We start from the raw sequence: 16,673 nt of genomic DNA on the forward strand, positions 1-16,673 counted from the left end.
TGGCGAAAGAAAACCAGATCGCTCATCCCTGGGGTAAAAGAAGGATTCCTTGGGATTGGGAACAGAAGAGCCATGTGTGAAGGTGACCTACGTATAATAGAATTGATAGGGTGAATGTGTGAACATTTATACTGGGACTACATGGAGTTGCAACCATTCCCAGTGGCAATTGGGGGAAGGGGAGTTATCCGAACAACATTGGCCCAAATTTACAATTTCTATAGATGCTATAAACTTAGGATGTCTAGACCTGTAACAGATGTATCACAGTAGCTCAGGCTGGAAGATAAACCTGATTTTAAACCAACTATTAATTGGCTTACTTTTAAGACCGATTTTTACCCCGGAATTATGGCACAATTTTGACCTAAAATGACACATCTTAGGCCCCACCCGTTCCCTCGAAGTCCCAACCCCTTTTCTCTAAGCTCTACCCCCTTGTAAGGCATGTCAGAAAAAAGTGTACAAACCCTAGATTTATTTATTTTTTTGACAGATTTTCTTGTGCAGACACATTATCAAATCTGGGCCATTGTGTCATCTGATCACCGGTATGAGGGATATACAGCTTTATCTTTATTTAAAAAAATAAATATATATATATATATATATATATATATATATATATATATATATATATATATATATATATATATATATATATATATATATTTTATTATATATTTTATGACTCTTGTGGCATTGCTTTATTTTTTACTTTGTGGCCTGTTATAGCTGTGAAACTCTATCTTACTTTTTGCACAACAGCAAAAAAAAACTGCGATAATACATGTCTGCGGCACGTGTGTTTCTGTCTCGACTTGCACTGAAATGGTTAGAGAAGAAGGGAAGAGCGATGTAAAACGATATAATTTAGCTATAACCTTTCCATAGCAAAATACAGAGACAGAACAATTGGGATAGCAGAGACGGAGCGCAGGACCGGATGCACAAATATTGGCAATATAATACATTTATGGTGGTTAATTTTCTCATTAATTACTCTAATTTGCATTCTCATTATTCATGGAGTGAGTAAGATTTTTACTGAAAGCAATGTTCTCTCATATGTTTCCTGTGTGGAGCTTGCCAGAGAAGCCTTTGGAGTAAAATAACAATTACAGAAATATATTTTGCACAGTTTTATTTTCTGTGTCGCTGCCTTCTCTCAATTTGTGCAGAGATCATTTTTTACTTGGTTAATCCCTCTGTCATATCAAGTAGCCGTATCATTTAACCCTTTAAGACCCTGAGATTTTCCTTTTTTGCGTTTTTGTTTGTCACTCCCCGCCTTCTCATAGTCCTAATTTTTTATTTTTTATTTTTTTCCATTCACATAGCGTTATGAGGGCTTATTTTTTGCGGGCCAAGTTGTACTTCCTAATGGCACAATTTACAGTTGCATACCATGTAGTAGGAAGCGGAAAAAATTGGGCAGAATTGTGAAAAAACACAATTCTGATAAAGGCTTTTTTATTTTTTTGTACACTATGCGGTAAAATTGACCTGTTATCTTCATTCTCCAGATCAGTACGGTTATGACGATACCACAGTTGTATAATTTTTCTTACTTAATACTGAAAGAAAAAATGTAAACCTTTTTGAGGGAAAAAATTATCATTTATAATCAGATTCCGACCCCTATAACTTTTTTGTAGTTGTGTACGGGGCTGTGTGAGGGCTAATTTTTGCGGGACAATCTGTACTTTTTCAGTGATACCAATTTGAAGTGTGTGCGACTTTTTGATCACTTTTTAATAAAAAATTATTAGGTAGTTGAAGTGACAAAAAATGGCGAATTGGCAGTTTATTTTTTTTCCTGTTACACCATTTGCCGTATGCCATTAATATTGTTATATTTTAATTGTATGGGCATTTTCGCACACAGCGATGCCCATGATGTTTAAATTTTTATTTATTTTTTTAAGTATTTTTAAAAGGGGGGGGTGATTCGAACTTTTTATATTTTTTATTTATTTATATTTTTTTGTAAAAACTAACTTATTTTTTTTTTATTACTTTTACTTTTTTTTTTAAGTCACCTTGGGTAACAATAACTGGCAATCAATAGATTACACAATAGCCCATTGTGTTCATTGATGACTATTTAGCCATCATTAAACACTCCATTTACAATATACCACAATGCTGCCACCTAGTGTCCTGTATTGGTATATTACAGAAATAGACTCCAAAGTCTGCTTGAGGCTTTGGGCTATTTTAGCAATGTAACAGGCTCCCTGATCTCAGCCGGGGAACGCTGTTATCAGAGTGGAATCGTGTGGATTCTGCACTGGTCAAATCAAATGTGACTATTTGAAGGGGAAAATGTATGCGATCATCCTTATGGCTGATCACATACATGTGCTGCGGGTAACTGCTATTTAAAATAGCAGAAACCTGGCGGCTATGGCACTCGCTGCACGTGCAAGCGTGCACCATGTTTAAAGACCGGACTTCCGCCGTACATGTACAGCGGAGGTCCTTAAGGGGTTAAAGGGGTTGGCCGCTTAGAAATATAGTTACACGCATATATCTTCATTAGACTTTACTAATGTATCCTGTTTTTGAATTCTGCCATGTTCCCAGCAACACATTCCTGCAGCGCTGTCTGTAAACCGTCCCCTCTGTGTCTCTGGGTGCATGCCTTCAAGTCCATATGATATGAATCCCTGTAGAATCATATGACCTGCCATGTGGCCAATGTGTCCATGGCTCTGTGAACTTCACTTTCTATTCTCATGTGCCGCATCCTCTGTCTGGTGCGTGCGCTCTAGAGATTTCATAGCAGTACTGTGTCCGGAGTGCACACAGTGACAAAGATGGGGGAAGGGTGTAACAAGACATGCTGGAAATTGTAGGTTGGACTTCAGCAACGCAACATGTATTCTGAAACTGCAGATTAAGTCCGAAGAAGACAGCAAGACAGCGTGGTGGTGGTGGTGGTGGTGGTGGGGGGTGGGGGGGGGGGGGGCGCGGTGTTAATGACTGGGAGATGCAAGGACAGAAATAGGAAAAAGTTTTATTCTGGCGCAGTGAGGTACAAACCATTTAATTTCATGATACATTTAAAGGGAATGTGTCTTCAGAAAATGAGTTATTGTTTAAATCCCATTTTTAAGCCTCATTCAGCAGGTGGTCAGTGATTCATCCACCAAACTGTCCGTGAAGGATCCGTATTGGGTCAGTGTGTCCGTTTTTTGCTGTCCGTGTTGCATCTGTTTTTCACTGACGCTGAACCACTGAAAAGTCATTTTCAAAGAATCTCTTCCTAATGATCCGTGAAACACGGATGGCATCCGTGGTTTTCACGGACCCCTTGACTATAATGGGCGTGAGGGATCCAGGAACACTGACCAAGATAGGACATGCATCCGTGCTGAAAACACTGATGTGTGAATACACACATTCAAATTAACGGGGACCTGTGCTGTCCGCGGAGAACACATACAGCACACGTATGTGAAACACTGACGTGTGAATGAGGCTCCACATATTTTTTAAGAATTTTGATGTTTTAATTTTCCATGTCAATATTTATATTTAAACAAAGAAAAGAAAAAAAAAACATCAGATCCAGCAGTTTTCGCACTTGCCGCTAAGCCTAATGATAGGTGCCACTTCTTGGTCTGTACAGATCACTTTGCTGCAGTTATCTGCTTATCTGTCATTCTAATCCTGCCTGTAATGATATCACCTCTATGTATAGATAAGACAGGATCCAGCATTCACAATAGGTGATTGTCAAAGCTTATATATTCTTACAATAACCTCTGCACAGGTCACAGAGCATGCCTTGAAAACTCTCCCATAGAAATCAGTGAAGTCTCCTCCTGACCATTGTGTCTATGAGCCATTCTTCTAGACATGCTCTGTGACCTGTGCAAGGAAAGAATAGATGAGCTTTGACAATCACCTATTGTGAACGGTGGATCCTGTCTTATCTGCCATTCTAATCATGCTTGTAATGAAGGATTTGTCTATTAGTTTTTACATCTGTTACAGCTTTTTCTCTAAAATAAGTAGTAATAGTTGAATGTGGAGCAGTAAGGCCCCATAGTCCAGCTCTGAACCTACAAGCATTTTTGCGTTTCGGTAACATTAGATTTGATGGTAAAGAAGGCTGGGGTGGTCACAGGAGTGTGACGTCAACTGAATGCTTCGGCCTCCCCAGACACCGCATCTACAGTGCATGCTGATGAATGGTTCACTTTCATATCATCCCACAGATGCTTGATTGGATTGAGATCATCGCCAGCTAATTTACAATATGGGACACTTTGGAGCAGATCTGGTTCAGCACCCAGTGAAGTATTTTCAGCAGTCTTAGGGCCTTCTACCAACAATTTCTGGCTTCATTTGGGAGAGAGCATTTGTGGATTTTAGGAGACAATGAGAGGAGCTCGTTCTTGGGTGGATTAGGACACATTCCAGGAGCCAAGTAACCAGTGCAATAAATAGCCCCAAATTTCAGAAGTTATTGATCTTAATAAATTCACATTTGAGACCTTTCATTGGAACTGCAACATTTAATTTTTCTTTACTTCAACCCAAATTGAACGTAAATCGGAGTTACTATTTTTTCATATATATTATCTATCGTCTAATGCTTTACAGCTTAATTAAAGTCAATTTCCTGTAAGCGGTTTACAGCTAGTTAAAATCCACTACACTGAGCTCTTTTTCCAGTCCAGTCAGCCTGAAGAAGGAACTCGTGTGACTGGTCTTGTGCTCCATGGTATGCTGCTTGCACTACATTTCCCAAAATACCAGTCAGTACAATGGTGTTCTGGGCATGCTCAGAGAACAGATACTCTGGCTTCACCTTGTTGATAGCAATTGTTCCTGCACATTGTTCAGAATGATGGATGAGTTGACCTCTGATGATGTCCACTTGGATAACCTGTTTTATCATCAACCACCTGTACAATAGGGCCCAAACAGACTGAGCTCAACCAGATGAAGACATTTTGTTGAATGTTTGTGGCCCAGCTCTCCGAACCCTCACCCATCAGCCGTTTGGAAGTAGCTCTAGCATGGGAACTTCGCAGCTTCTTCCACTATGTGGTGGGTGAAGTTGATTACTGCAGTACTTGAATGGGAGTAGTTACCAGCTCCATCCACTATACAAACCAGCTGTAGTTCTGTTGCCTATTTTTGGTGATATGTGGGAACAGCTGGTCAGTGGGGTGCTGGGCCTTATGACACCTGCCAATCGGATATTGATGGCCCTTCCTGAGGATGGGCCATCAGTCTAAAAATCCTGGAAACGCCTTTAAAGCAGTTGTCTCATGTTAGACATTGGTGGCATATCACTAGTATACGCCACCCATGTCAGATATGTGCGGATCCCAAAGGTCTCCAGAACGGGACCCCCGAAGTGAGTGGAGAGCAGCCACACATGCGCTTCTGCCCTCCATTAGTTTCTATGGGACTGCCGGTTAGATGGTGGCCTCGCTTGCACAGTGCACCTTGCATTTCTATGGAACTTCTAAAAAGAGCCAAGTGCACTTGCTTGGCTATTTTTGGAACACTTATTCTAGGGTGCTCCCCTTTGCTTTTTTTTTTTCAGGGGACCAAGCTGGGAGATATTTTCAGGTCCCCGCTCTATTCTATATTTATGCCACCAATGTCTAAGATGAGACAACTCTTAAGTCTTTTTACTTTGAAGTACACTTAGAAACCTAATATTATTAATGTTGGAGGATTTTATGGTAAATGTTAGTGGTATTTTATCTTTTTACCTCCTTTTTTTCCTGTTTTGTTTTAACATTCATGTGCCTTTAAGAATTGTAGAGAAAGCCATAAGAACGAAGTTAACAAAGTCAAGTTTTCAGTATTTTTTTTTATCATTTCACTACTGGCACTGGCTCCAGTATGCCAATGCAATGCAGATGACAGGTTCTGCAGTATTTTAGTTTATCGAAACCTTGCCACGGCAGAAGTAAAGAAAGATAAGCTAATTATAGCAGCTATTTTTAACAGGCGGCCAGACAAATCCGTATAATGCATACACAGATAGGGTTAAAGGGAGATGGGAGTCTTTAGGTGTCATATCGTTTTATGTGGGGGGATGTTGCCGCACTCTGAAATTACATTAAGCAACTTTGTCTCATTAATGCAGTATGGTCAGCTCCTAATTAGAACCTAATTTGATGTCAATTTAAATTAAGAGGGCTTGCGTATATTGGGCCTTTGTGACCTGGATAGTGCTAATCTCTAATCAGCAGACTGAATGGAACATGAAATCAAATTCCCCCAGCACCGGGGAAATGACAGAAACAACTGACATTTTAAATTAAAATTACAAAATTCGCAGAAATAGATGTGCATGACCCCTGCTACGGCATGTGTCAGGAAATCAAATGCACTGGAAGGATAAGCTGACAAACCTGAATTAATGTGATCGTTCTCGTACAGAAAATGTGCTGTTTTTTTCTTCTTCCCCTAACCACTCTAAGTAGGCTAAATTTCATCCTAAACCGTATGCACATTTCTGTTTGCAGAGGTGTCTAATCCGCAAGCTATATAGCTAAACCAGGGTTTTTTCTGTCACCTTGTCTCCAGAATGTGGGTCTAAGATTTTAACATGTCTATGAAATATTGCGAGTGTCCCTGTATAGTATAGAGTCAAAAATGATACAATAAAGTGGGCGATTCTGGGCATATATCTGAAAATGTGCAATATTTAATGTTAAAAACTTACATAAAAGTCATAGAATAAATAGAAGACATATTCTGTGATTAGCCTTTCAGTCCAATAAATCGAACTGTGGGCCCAGCAGTTATCAAAATAATGGATCCATATGAAAAGTAGGATGTTGGATTCTACGCTTGCCATATACTTTTCATATTGATCCATTATTTTGAGGGGACATAGCTTATAAAATATAGCAAACGGCATAGACTATCAACAAAGGATATATTGGTAAGTGCCATGTAGTCATCTTATACACATTGGTCAACAGCCAGAAAGTGGTCAACCCCTTTAAGGATGAACACGCCTGTCCATAAATGCTGTTAGGGTTTATGGCTGTCATAGGCGCCGAGTCCCCTGCTTAGGAATCTTCTTATGCACTGGAGAAAAAGCTGCTTAGTGAGCGCAGCTCCTGGGGAGTCCATGTATTACACATTTCATATGAATGGTCGCCACGTTACACTACAGTTGTTTAGTCATTTCTGTTGGTGCTGAATGCAATTAACCATCTGTATTATATTTCAGCACTGTGACCTCTGCTGTATTCACGGTGGGGGACAACGTTGTGTCGGGAAGCGATGACCGTACTGTGAAGGTCTGGGATCTAAAGAATATGAGATCACCCATTGCCACCATTCGAACAGATTCTGCTGTAAACAGGTATGAACGAACATCAATTCCTTAAAGCGGTGGTCCAGGGTTAGAAAAACATGTCTGCTTTCTCCCAGAATTGGGACCACACCTATCCCTGGGTTGTGATTGATATTGCAGCCCAACGCTGTCCACTACTACAATGGTAATGAGGCAGTGTACTTCCAGCACCATATTACACAGTACAGCTGATCGGGGGGGTGCCAGACCCTCGTCAATCAGCTTGTCATGTCCTATCCTGAGGCCAAAAAGCCTAAAGGCAGGACAACTCCTTTAACACTTGCATTAACCTGTCTGCCATTACAATTATGGAAGAGCATAGGGTGGGGGAAAGGTCTCAAATATGAAAAGCAAAAAAATAAATAAAAAGACATGATCATATTAGTGTGTAGCACACAAAACTGCACTGCCTTAAGCACATGCCTCGTTATCCTAACCTTAAGGCTTCCATAGGTGAAATGATCACACAAGCCCTTGTAGCTGTAATGCTGGTCTTACTGCTGTGACAAAGCTTTCCTAAGAACCCTCCCTCTATAACTGTACGTAAATCAGGAGTGCTCTGGATTACATTTCCTGACATAATATTTTCTTTGGGTGTGCTGTAAATTTTTAAAGGAAACCGGTCACCGTGAACATGCAGTCCTTTCAGCAGGCAGATGAAATTGAGCAGATTGATTATATAGGTTTGTGTATTTTTGTTTTTGTTTTTTAGGTTGGTGTATTTTATTCTTTTCAGTCTTTATTCTTTATTTTTGCTTAGGAGTCCAATGGGCAGTCCTGTCCAGTGATTGACAATGCTTTGTATATATACAGGGTTAGAAGTCACTGAGCAGGACCGCCCACTGGACTCCTAAGCAAAGAAAGATCAGTGGTTTCAAGCAATAAATGACTAGTCATACTGAATACTTTCCCATAAAACTATATATCAATCTGGTAAGCTCCTCTTGCTCTATAACATGCGGACTGGACAGCACTTTCATGGCGACAGGTTCCCTTTAAGGAAGTGTTAAGGGACTGGCTATAGTTCTTGTCATTGAGTGCGCCATTGTAGGAATACATTATGATATTGTTCTGCAATCATCAATACGCACTTCACTGGCTCCAGACAAACTGTAATCACTTTTCAGCGCTGCAAGAGGAAGCAACATGGATCCAGTCTGCAGCTTTATATAAATAAAATTTGAATACACTTCATTCTCTTCCCAGCCAAGAACTCACAAGTGTGAAATAGGACAAGTGAATGAGCTGAGACATTAATGTGCCGCGGTTGCCATTACCAGGTTCTCCATTTATCACTGGAGCTTGAGATGACTGCTCGCTGTTTGGGCGAATCTTTTTATTTGTTTGTTGTAATAACGTGAGGAAAAAGTAGCTTTCTGATTGGATGGTAACAGTAGATAATACTCTTTTATAATAGTGAATACTAGGGTAATAATCCACAGATAAAAATCAGCAGGTACAAACTACAGTATTATGTTCTGCAATTAAAGGGCATCTGTCAGAAGATTTGTACCTATGACACTGGCCGACCTGTTACATGTGCACTTGGCAGGTGAAGGCATCTGTCTTGGCCCCATGTTCATATGTGCCCGCATCGCTGAGAAAAATAATGTTTTCATATATACAAATGAGCCTCTAGGAGCAACGTGGGCGTTACCATTACACCTAGAGGCTCCGCTCTCTCTGCAACTGCCGCGCCCTCTCCATTTTGATAGACGGGGCCAGGCAGGCGTGTTCGAATTTACACTGCCGGCCCTGTCAATCAGAGTGGAGAGGACACGGCAGTTGCAGAGACAGCAGAGCCTTTAGGTGTAATGGTAACGCCCCCTTTGCTCCTAGAGGCTTATTTGCATATATTAAAACGTCTTAATTTTTCTCAGCAATGCGGGCACATATGAACATGGGACCAACACAGATGCTTCCAGCTGCTCAAGCCAGTTTCATAGGCACCAATCTGCTGACTGATGCCCTTTTAAAGGCGGTCTGTCAGCACTATTTACAGCCGTCTGTTTCGGCAGGACTGGCCAACCATCTTATGTTTGTGGAGACTCCCCACTCTTCCCCAGAGTCAGATTTCTGGGGAGATAAGGATCGGGGGAGTTGGATTTCAGCTGCTCAATCCTTTTATTCTTCAGGAGATAAGCGGCTGCCCGTGGAGCAACTTCCTCCCCCTCTTCGTACTAAGAACACATGCTTGGTCGACTATTGAAATTCAGAAACAGTGTCAATTTACAAACATACCTATAGGGTAACCTCCAGCTCTGCACTATTTAAGGAAAAGCTCAGAGCCCACTTTTACAATTACCTATAGTTTTGGTTGGCTATCCACGTTCATGCCTGTAAAGTACTTAGGAGGAGATTTATCAAACTGGTGTAAAGTAGAACTGGCTTAGTTGCCAATAGCAACCAATCAGATTTCACTTTTCATTTTCCAAAGGAGCTGTGAAAAATGAAAGGTGGAATCTGCTGTAATGTAGCAGAAGAACGGAAATAATAACGCTGATATGAAACTGCCGACATGTCGTGTATATTACATAACGGAGGGGATGCAAACTTAAACCTACAACAGAGTATCTTACAGTAACCAATAATAAGCTCAAGAAAGTTCATCTGAAATGTATATGTTTTATCATGCAACTTTTAGTTTTTGTTTTTATTTCTTTTATATTTTGTTTTTCTTCTTTTTTAAAAATAAAATAAAAATTGAGCACCACTGAAAAGCGGTATAGGTAAAGGGAGGAAAAGTGGGTGAAGTCTGACAAACGTTTTCCCATGCATACAGGTTACAGGCTCCGTTAAATATGTATTGTGAAGAGCTTTTCTAGGGCAAATAGCATTTGGTCCATGTGATGGGGAATACAGCCTTTATAGCGTGTGTAAGATAATCACATATAGCCACCATGTCTTTCATTTTTGGTTGATATATTCCAATTGGGAGCACTCCAAAATAACCGAAAAAAACACCTTGTAGAAAACAATATAAACACATCTTTATTGGTATAATTAATTCATAAAACCACAAAGAGTAGATGTAGCGGCAGACTTGGTTTTGGATATTTCATTCACTATGATTTGTTTTACATATAGTATAGTAAATTGATTGTTCTATTGCATATATGTATATGTTCACCTTTAGGACCATATAGCATTCTTGAACTCTTCTTCACATTTTGATTATGGTATACTTGATAGGTCTGGAACCTCCGGCACTCCAGCTGTGGTAACACTACAGCTCCCATGATGCACACTTTCTTGGATGTTCTCAGAACGCCAGAGAAATGAGTGGAGCATGCTGGGAGTTGTGGTTTCGCTACAGATGGCGTGCCGGAGGTTAGCCATCACTGTGTAGGTATTTGCATTATTGCATTCTATGCGCTGTACTATATTCTGTACCATTCCATCTGATTTAGTATTGTAGATGGACACATTTTTCATAGTTATTTTATTTCAATCAATCATGCATTTTCTCATTGAATTAATGTTTTTGTGTTACTGAATCACGTTGTTCTTATGTAATTGTATGTAAGTAATCAGGCATTGTCTCCTCCATACACACTGCGGCACTTGGCACTTCATTCACGAGTACGGCACTTTTGGGCACCATCACTGTCATCGTTACCTGGTGCGATACGCTATTTTGTTAAGTGCTCCAAGGCTCTTCTGAGCCCTAGAACGCATCCTCTCCTTCACGGCTCTCTAGGTTTGGCCACGCTCTCAAAGGCAGGTACTGGATTGGAATAATGCGTTCCATGACTCCTTTTGAGTTCTGGAGCTTATTGCCACCCAGACCGCGCCGTTGACGTCCATCCCATGCCAAGCAGCAGTGCTTGATGCATCGCACCGACGTCTATTGAGCCATGTCACTGGCCATTGATTTTGTTTTGGACGCTATGTCTCATCGGATGTCTCCACCTCCCAGCACCATTACGATTCTCATACAGGGCTCCTATACTATTCTTCACAATAAGGGATCATCCACACGACCGTATGTATTTCGCGGTCCGCAAAACAAAGATATACAAAAATAAAATGGTGGATACATTGTAACAATTCTTGTCCTTGTCTGCAAAATGGACAAGAATAGGACATGTTCTATTTATTTTTTTGCGCAATGGACATACGGACACGGAATGCACACAGAGTCATTTCCGTTTTTTTTCCAAGCCCCATTGAAGTGAATGGTTCCACATAAGGACCTTTAAAGAACGGAAATGGAAAGAAATACGTTTGTGTGTATGAGCCTTAAATGTGAGCATTTATCTACTACAGTTGGTATACTCAATAGCGATTGGCTACATGACTGCTATACTAACTCCCGGAAAAAGCCTCTGGGCGAAACGATGTTGGGAGGAGGGTGCCTGGAGTGTGATTGTTACTGGCCATTCATTCAGTGGCGCTGTACATATGATAAGGGGCGCACATACATAATACAGGCAATTGCACGAAGCCTGAACAAGACGAGTTACAGACTGGTATAGATTGTAGGCCCTCTCTCCTTCTGTAAGATTATTATCTATTTAGTCCTGAACTGTGTTATATTGCTAGTCAATTATTATGGCGCCCTCTAATGTTCTCTTGGGTGGGTGGTTTCCGCAATATACCATCTACTTTTTTTGATTTTACGAATTCATTATACCAATAAAGATGTGTTTATGTTTTTTACAAGATCTTTTTTTCCGGTTATTTTGGAGTGCTCAATATTGGATATACGCCTTTTCTTAAATTTTCTAACAGTGGACCCAGTTTATTTGGTGTTTCTGGCATTTTCCAAATAGGGTAAATTTTACTGAAAATATAACAGAAATGTGGGGATAACATGTTCTGTAATAAACACATTTTCTCATTCATGTACGTTATGGGTTGGATTTCTCAAAACTTCTGCAAGATATTTCACCCTGCAAAAGCCAGTTTTCTTTTTCACCAGTTTAGAATTTTTTTTCTTTTTTTAATGTAAGTTAGCTATTTTTTGTTACCTTTTTATTGTCCTATGTATTGCACACTATCAAACCACCATTATGAATTTGCTACAGACTGTACTTCTAACCTTCTTATATTTTTTCCCCCCTAGGATTAGTGTGTCTGTCGGCCAGAGGATCATTGCCCTTCCACATGACAATCGGCAGGTTCGGTTATTTGACATGTCTGGAGTAAGATTAGCTCGTCTTCCTCGCAGCAATAGACAGGTGAGTGGGGTTTCTGCCTTTGTCTTCCGCATTCACAGCAAAACTGTAGCCGTTGGCTTGGATTTTGGAAACCTGCTATTTGGCTACAATGTGTGAACCTAGCCTAAGGGCCATTTTCCCAGTGTCATTGGCAAAATGCATTACCACAGTCATACATCTTTATGCAATATCTTCATGCATTTACTTTCTGTTTTAGGATTTATTTAATGTCTTGCATTTAGTGTGTGGGACTGCATTTTCACTTTCTGTGCGTTCAGGAGAGGTGATGATATATATATTCTAGTTGTAACATCTGTGAGCAGTATTGAGAGGGCCAGACGAGATGTTACTCAAGGATGAATGTCATGAACAGAGGGGTCATCCGCTCAGTGCTCTAGAAGGCTGAATTTGAACAAATTTGATTTGGTAGAATCGATTAGCTAATCTAACATATACTCTGGGAAGGTAACGTGTCTGATTGTTGAGGGTCCTACCACTGGGACCCCTACGATCACGAGAACAAGGGTCCTCGTTCTAATGGACAGGCAGCACACATGCTCAATCATTGCTGAATTCAAATGGGGAAACAGGACGCTTGGTTTTGTGATTGTGAGGGTCCCTGTGTTAATAGGCGACACGCGTTGGTCTTGGGACAAGCTCTTTAAGGCTAGTTTCACACTAGCGTTCGGCTGTCCGCTCGTGAGCTCCGTTTGAAGGGGCTCACGAGCGGACCCGAACGCTTCCGTCCAGCCCTGATGCAGTCTGAATGGATGCGGATCCGCTCAGACTGCATCAGTCTGGCGGCGTTCAGCCTCCGCTCAGCAGGCGGACACCTGAACGCTGCTTGCAGCGTTCGGGTGTCCGCCTGGCCGTGCGGATCCGTCCAGACTTACAATGTAAGTCAATGGGGACGGATCCGTTTGAAGATGCCACAATATGGCTCAATCTTCAAACGGATCCGTCCCCCATTGACTTTCAATGTAAAAGTCTGGACGGATCCGCTCAGGCTAATTTCACACTTAGCTTTTTTTTTGCCAATATAATGCAGACGGATCCGTACTGAACGGAGCCACCGTCTGCATTAATATGATCGGATCCGTTCAGAACGGATCCGATCGAACGCTAGTGTGAAAGTAGTCCATGTTTGATATTGGTGATGGTCAGAACAGTTGTCATCCTACTGTTAACACATTCAGGCTGATGATGCACAATTGTAGTCTGTGGAGACAGCTGCACCCTAGGTAGCTGCCTCCCTCCCCTCCCCTATGCTTTACACTATCCCTTACTTCAATACAGTTAGTCCATAATAATAATAAAACATGTCCATAAGTTGTACATTTTATACTTTGTGTTTTTGCATTACTTACAGCAGGGGTGGGGAGCCTTTTTGCTGACTAGGGCCATTTGGATATTGTAAAATCGTTTGTGGGCCATACAAAATTCTCAACTTAAAAATTTGACTGCTATATTTGGTCAAACATATAACTGACTTAGGGGTACGTTACAGAAATTGCTCTTCAAAAAAAAAAATCTAGAGCACTGTATTTTTGCAGCACAAAATGGTGCCTGCACTATATATATATATATATATATATATATATATATATATATATATATATATATATATATATATATATATATATATATATATATATATATATATATATATATATATATATATATATAAAGAAAGTGTGGGCAGCACCACTATCTGTAAGGTGTATGCGGAGTGCCAGCGGCTGGGTAGGCGATCCACCTCCAAATATATAAAAAATAAGAAATTCCGCAGCACATCCAGGTTATAAGAAAGTAAAAAAAGGCTTTATTCACCAAGCATGCGACGTTTCAATGCTTGAGGAAAATCCCATTGAGAGGATTGAAACGTCGCATGCTTGGTGAATAAAGCCTTTTTTTTACTTTCTTATAACCTGGATGTGCTGCGGAATTTCTTATTTTTATATATATATATATATATATATATATATATATATATATATATATATATATATATATATATATATATATATATATATATATATATATATATAGTACAGGTGCCATTTTGACCAAATATAGCTGTCTAATGTTTTAAGTGCAGAATGTTATTTATGTAGTTCTTTATTTGGCATTAATGGCAGCCAAGCTCATCCCCGGATGGGTCCAAAGAGGCGTTCACCCAGTTTTCACTCTGCCACCGTCCCGGCCTCTTCCTTCGCAACTGTCCCTGCCTTTGTCCCTTTCTCAGTCTCAGATCTGCCCCCCCGCCTACCTCAGATCAGAACCCCCAGCCTACATCCGCCTCAGATCAGACCCTCAGTAGGCCCCCCAGCCTCAGATCAAACCCCCCTCCAGCCTCCGATCAGACCCTCCCTAGCCTCAGACGGCGCTGCCTCTTGGTAGATTCACTTAACCTCCCTGGTCTTCTTCCCGGCACACTGTACTGTGACCTGACAGCGTCATAGTGCGCATCTACGTGCACTACTTCCTGACATTGTACGTGTCAGGACACATACCAGGGAAGGTAAGTACAGCCAGTGCACTGCTGTTCTCACCTTCCTTGCAGTCATTGGAAGCAGTCATTAGCATTTTTACTATATAATATGGCAGGGGGCCACATGAATTGATCCCGGGGGCCATATGCGGCCCTCGGGCCTGAGCTTCCCCACCCCTGACTTAGTTATAGCTTTAATGCCTTTTTTGGAAAATGTGATGACTTGCCTTAGGGCTGCAGTAAACGATTATTTTAGTAATAGAATACTCGATCGATTATTTTTTACGATTAATTGAGTAATCTAATAAGAAAAAAATAATTAATTTTTTAATAAAAACTCATAAGACCCCCTGCCATTAGTTCCCAACACCCTCCGTTCCCCAATGTGCCATCAGCTCCGTTCCCTCCCCCAGTGCCATCAGCTCCGTTCCCTCCCCCAGTGCCATCAGCTCCGTTCCCCCACCCCAGTGCCATCAGCTCCGTTCCCCCACCCCAGTGCCATCAGCTCCGTTCCCCCACCCCAGTGCCATCAGCTCCGTTCCCCCACCCCAGTGCCATCAGCTCCGTTCCCCCCCCCCAGTGCCATCAGCTCCGTTCCCCCACCCCAGAGCCATCAGCTCCGTTCCCCCACCCCAGAGCCATCAGCTCCGTTCCCCCACCCCAGAGCCATCAGCTCTTGTGCCATAGTCTCTGCTGCCCTGCTCCTCCTGACACCCGGATTGCACAGAGTCATTGGTTGCTATGACGCTGTGCACTCCGGGCTCCCGGCCTTAGTCGTGCCCCACCCCCTCAGTTTCACCAACTTACCTTTCCAGCAAGGGCGCCGCTGACACTCCATCGTTTCGGGCTGCTCTGTCCCTGACGTCACACAGCGCGTCAGGTCACGGCGTGCATACGTCAGGAGGTCAGTGCAGCGCGGGACCATGGACATGCTGTGAAGTGTCCGGAGGCCCCCTGCTGGAAAGGTGAGGGGGGGGGGGGGGGGCCGGCGGCTCCCCGTACATATTAAAGCATCCTCTGGCCAAGTGCCTCAGCTGATAAGTATAGGACCTTAAAGAGAATGTCGCCACTAAATGTAGTGCGATCTGCAGGCAGATTTGTAAATGTGAAAAGATTCAATAAAGTTTTTATTCTTATACATTTAAATCTCGACTTTCTGAGCTTAAAAACCCCCATTTGGCTTTTGTCAGTGATTAATAGGGTTTTCTGTATTAGTTCGCATACAGAGATAGCTGTCTGACTGATAAGACGGCCCTGTGTACAACTGAGCTCAGAAAGAGAAGTCTCTCAGAGGGGTTAAAGTTATCCCATGAGTAATAAAAAAATGTAAATCTATAAATTGAGTTTTGCTTTATCATTTCCCACGTAACTGTATATCAATCTGCTCAGCTCCTTCTGCTTTATAACATGCTGACTGCAGTTTGCACTGCGTTTCAGGGCTTGTGCTAAAAGCTTATTTTCAGTCTAAAGTGTGTTTTCATTAATTACTCTAGCTCCTATTCCTTCGTGGATTTTTTTTTTTGTGTTTCAAATGTACCTCATTTGCAGTTTTCTCCTATCCCCCATGCTTGAATCTAAGGGTCCATTCACACGTCCGTTGTTTCTTTCCTGATCTGTTCCGTTTTTTGCAGAACAGATCTGGACCAGATCTGTACCCATTCATTTTCAATGG

At 41.5% G+C, this 16,673-nt stretch overlaps 1 protein-coding gene across 1 annotated transcript in view; it reads left to right on the plus strand.

Moving 5' to 3' along the window:
• WDR37 (WD repeat domain 37) overlaps nucleotides 1-16,673 on the plus strand; it is a 75,000-nt gene that overhangs the window by 50,995 nt on the left and 7,332 nt on the right. Inside the window, exons 9-10 of the mRNA XM_044295556.1 lie at nucleotides 7,223-7,357; nucleotides 12,417-12,531. Coding sequence (XP_044151491.1) covers nucleotides 7,223-7,357; nucleotides 12,417-12,531 — 250 coding nt within the window. The remainder of the gene's footprint in view (nucleotides 1-7,222; nucleotides 7,358-12,416; nucleotides 12,532-16,673) is intronic.

Source organism: Bufo gargarizans, chromosome 5 (genome assembly GCF_014858855.1).
Source record: "Bufo gargarizans isolate SCDJY-AF-19 chromosome 5, ASM1485885v1, whole genome shotgun sequence".
Lineage (NCBI taxonomy): Eukaryota > Metazoa > Chordata > Amphibia > Anura > Bufonidae > Bufo > Bufo gargarizans.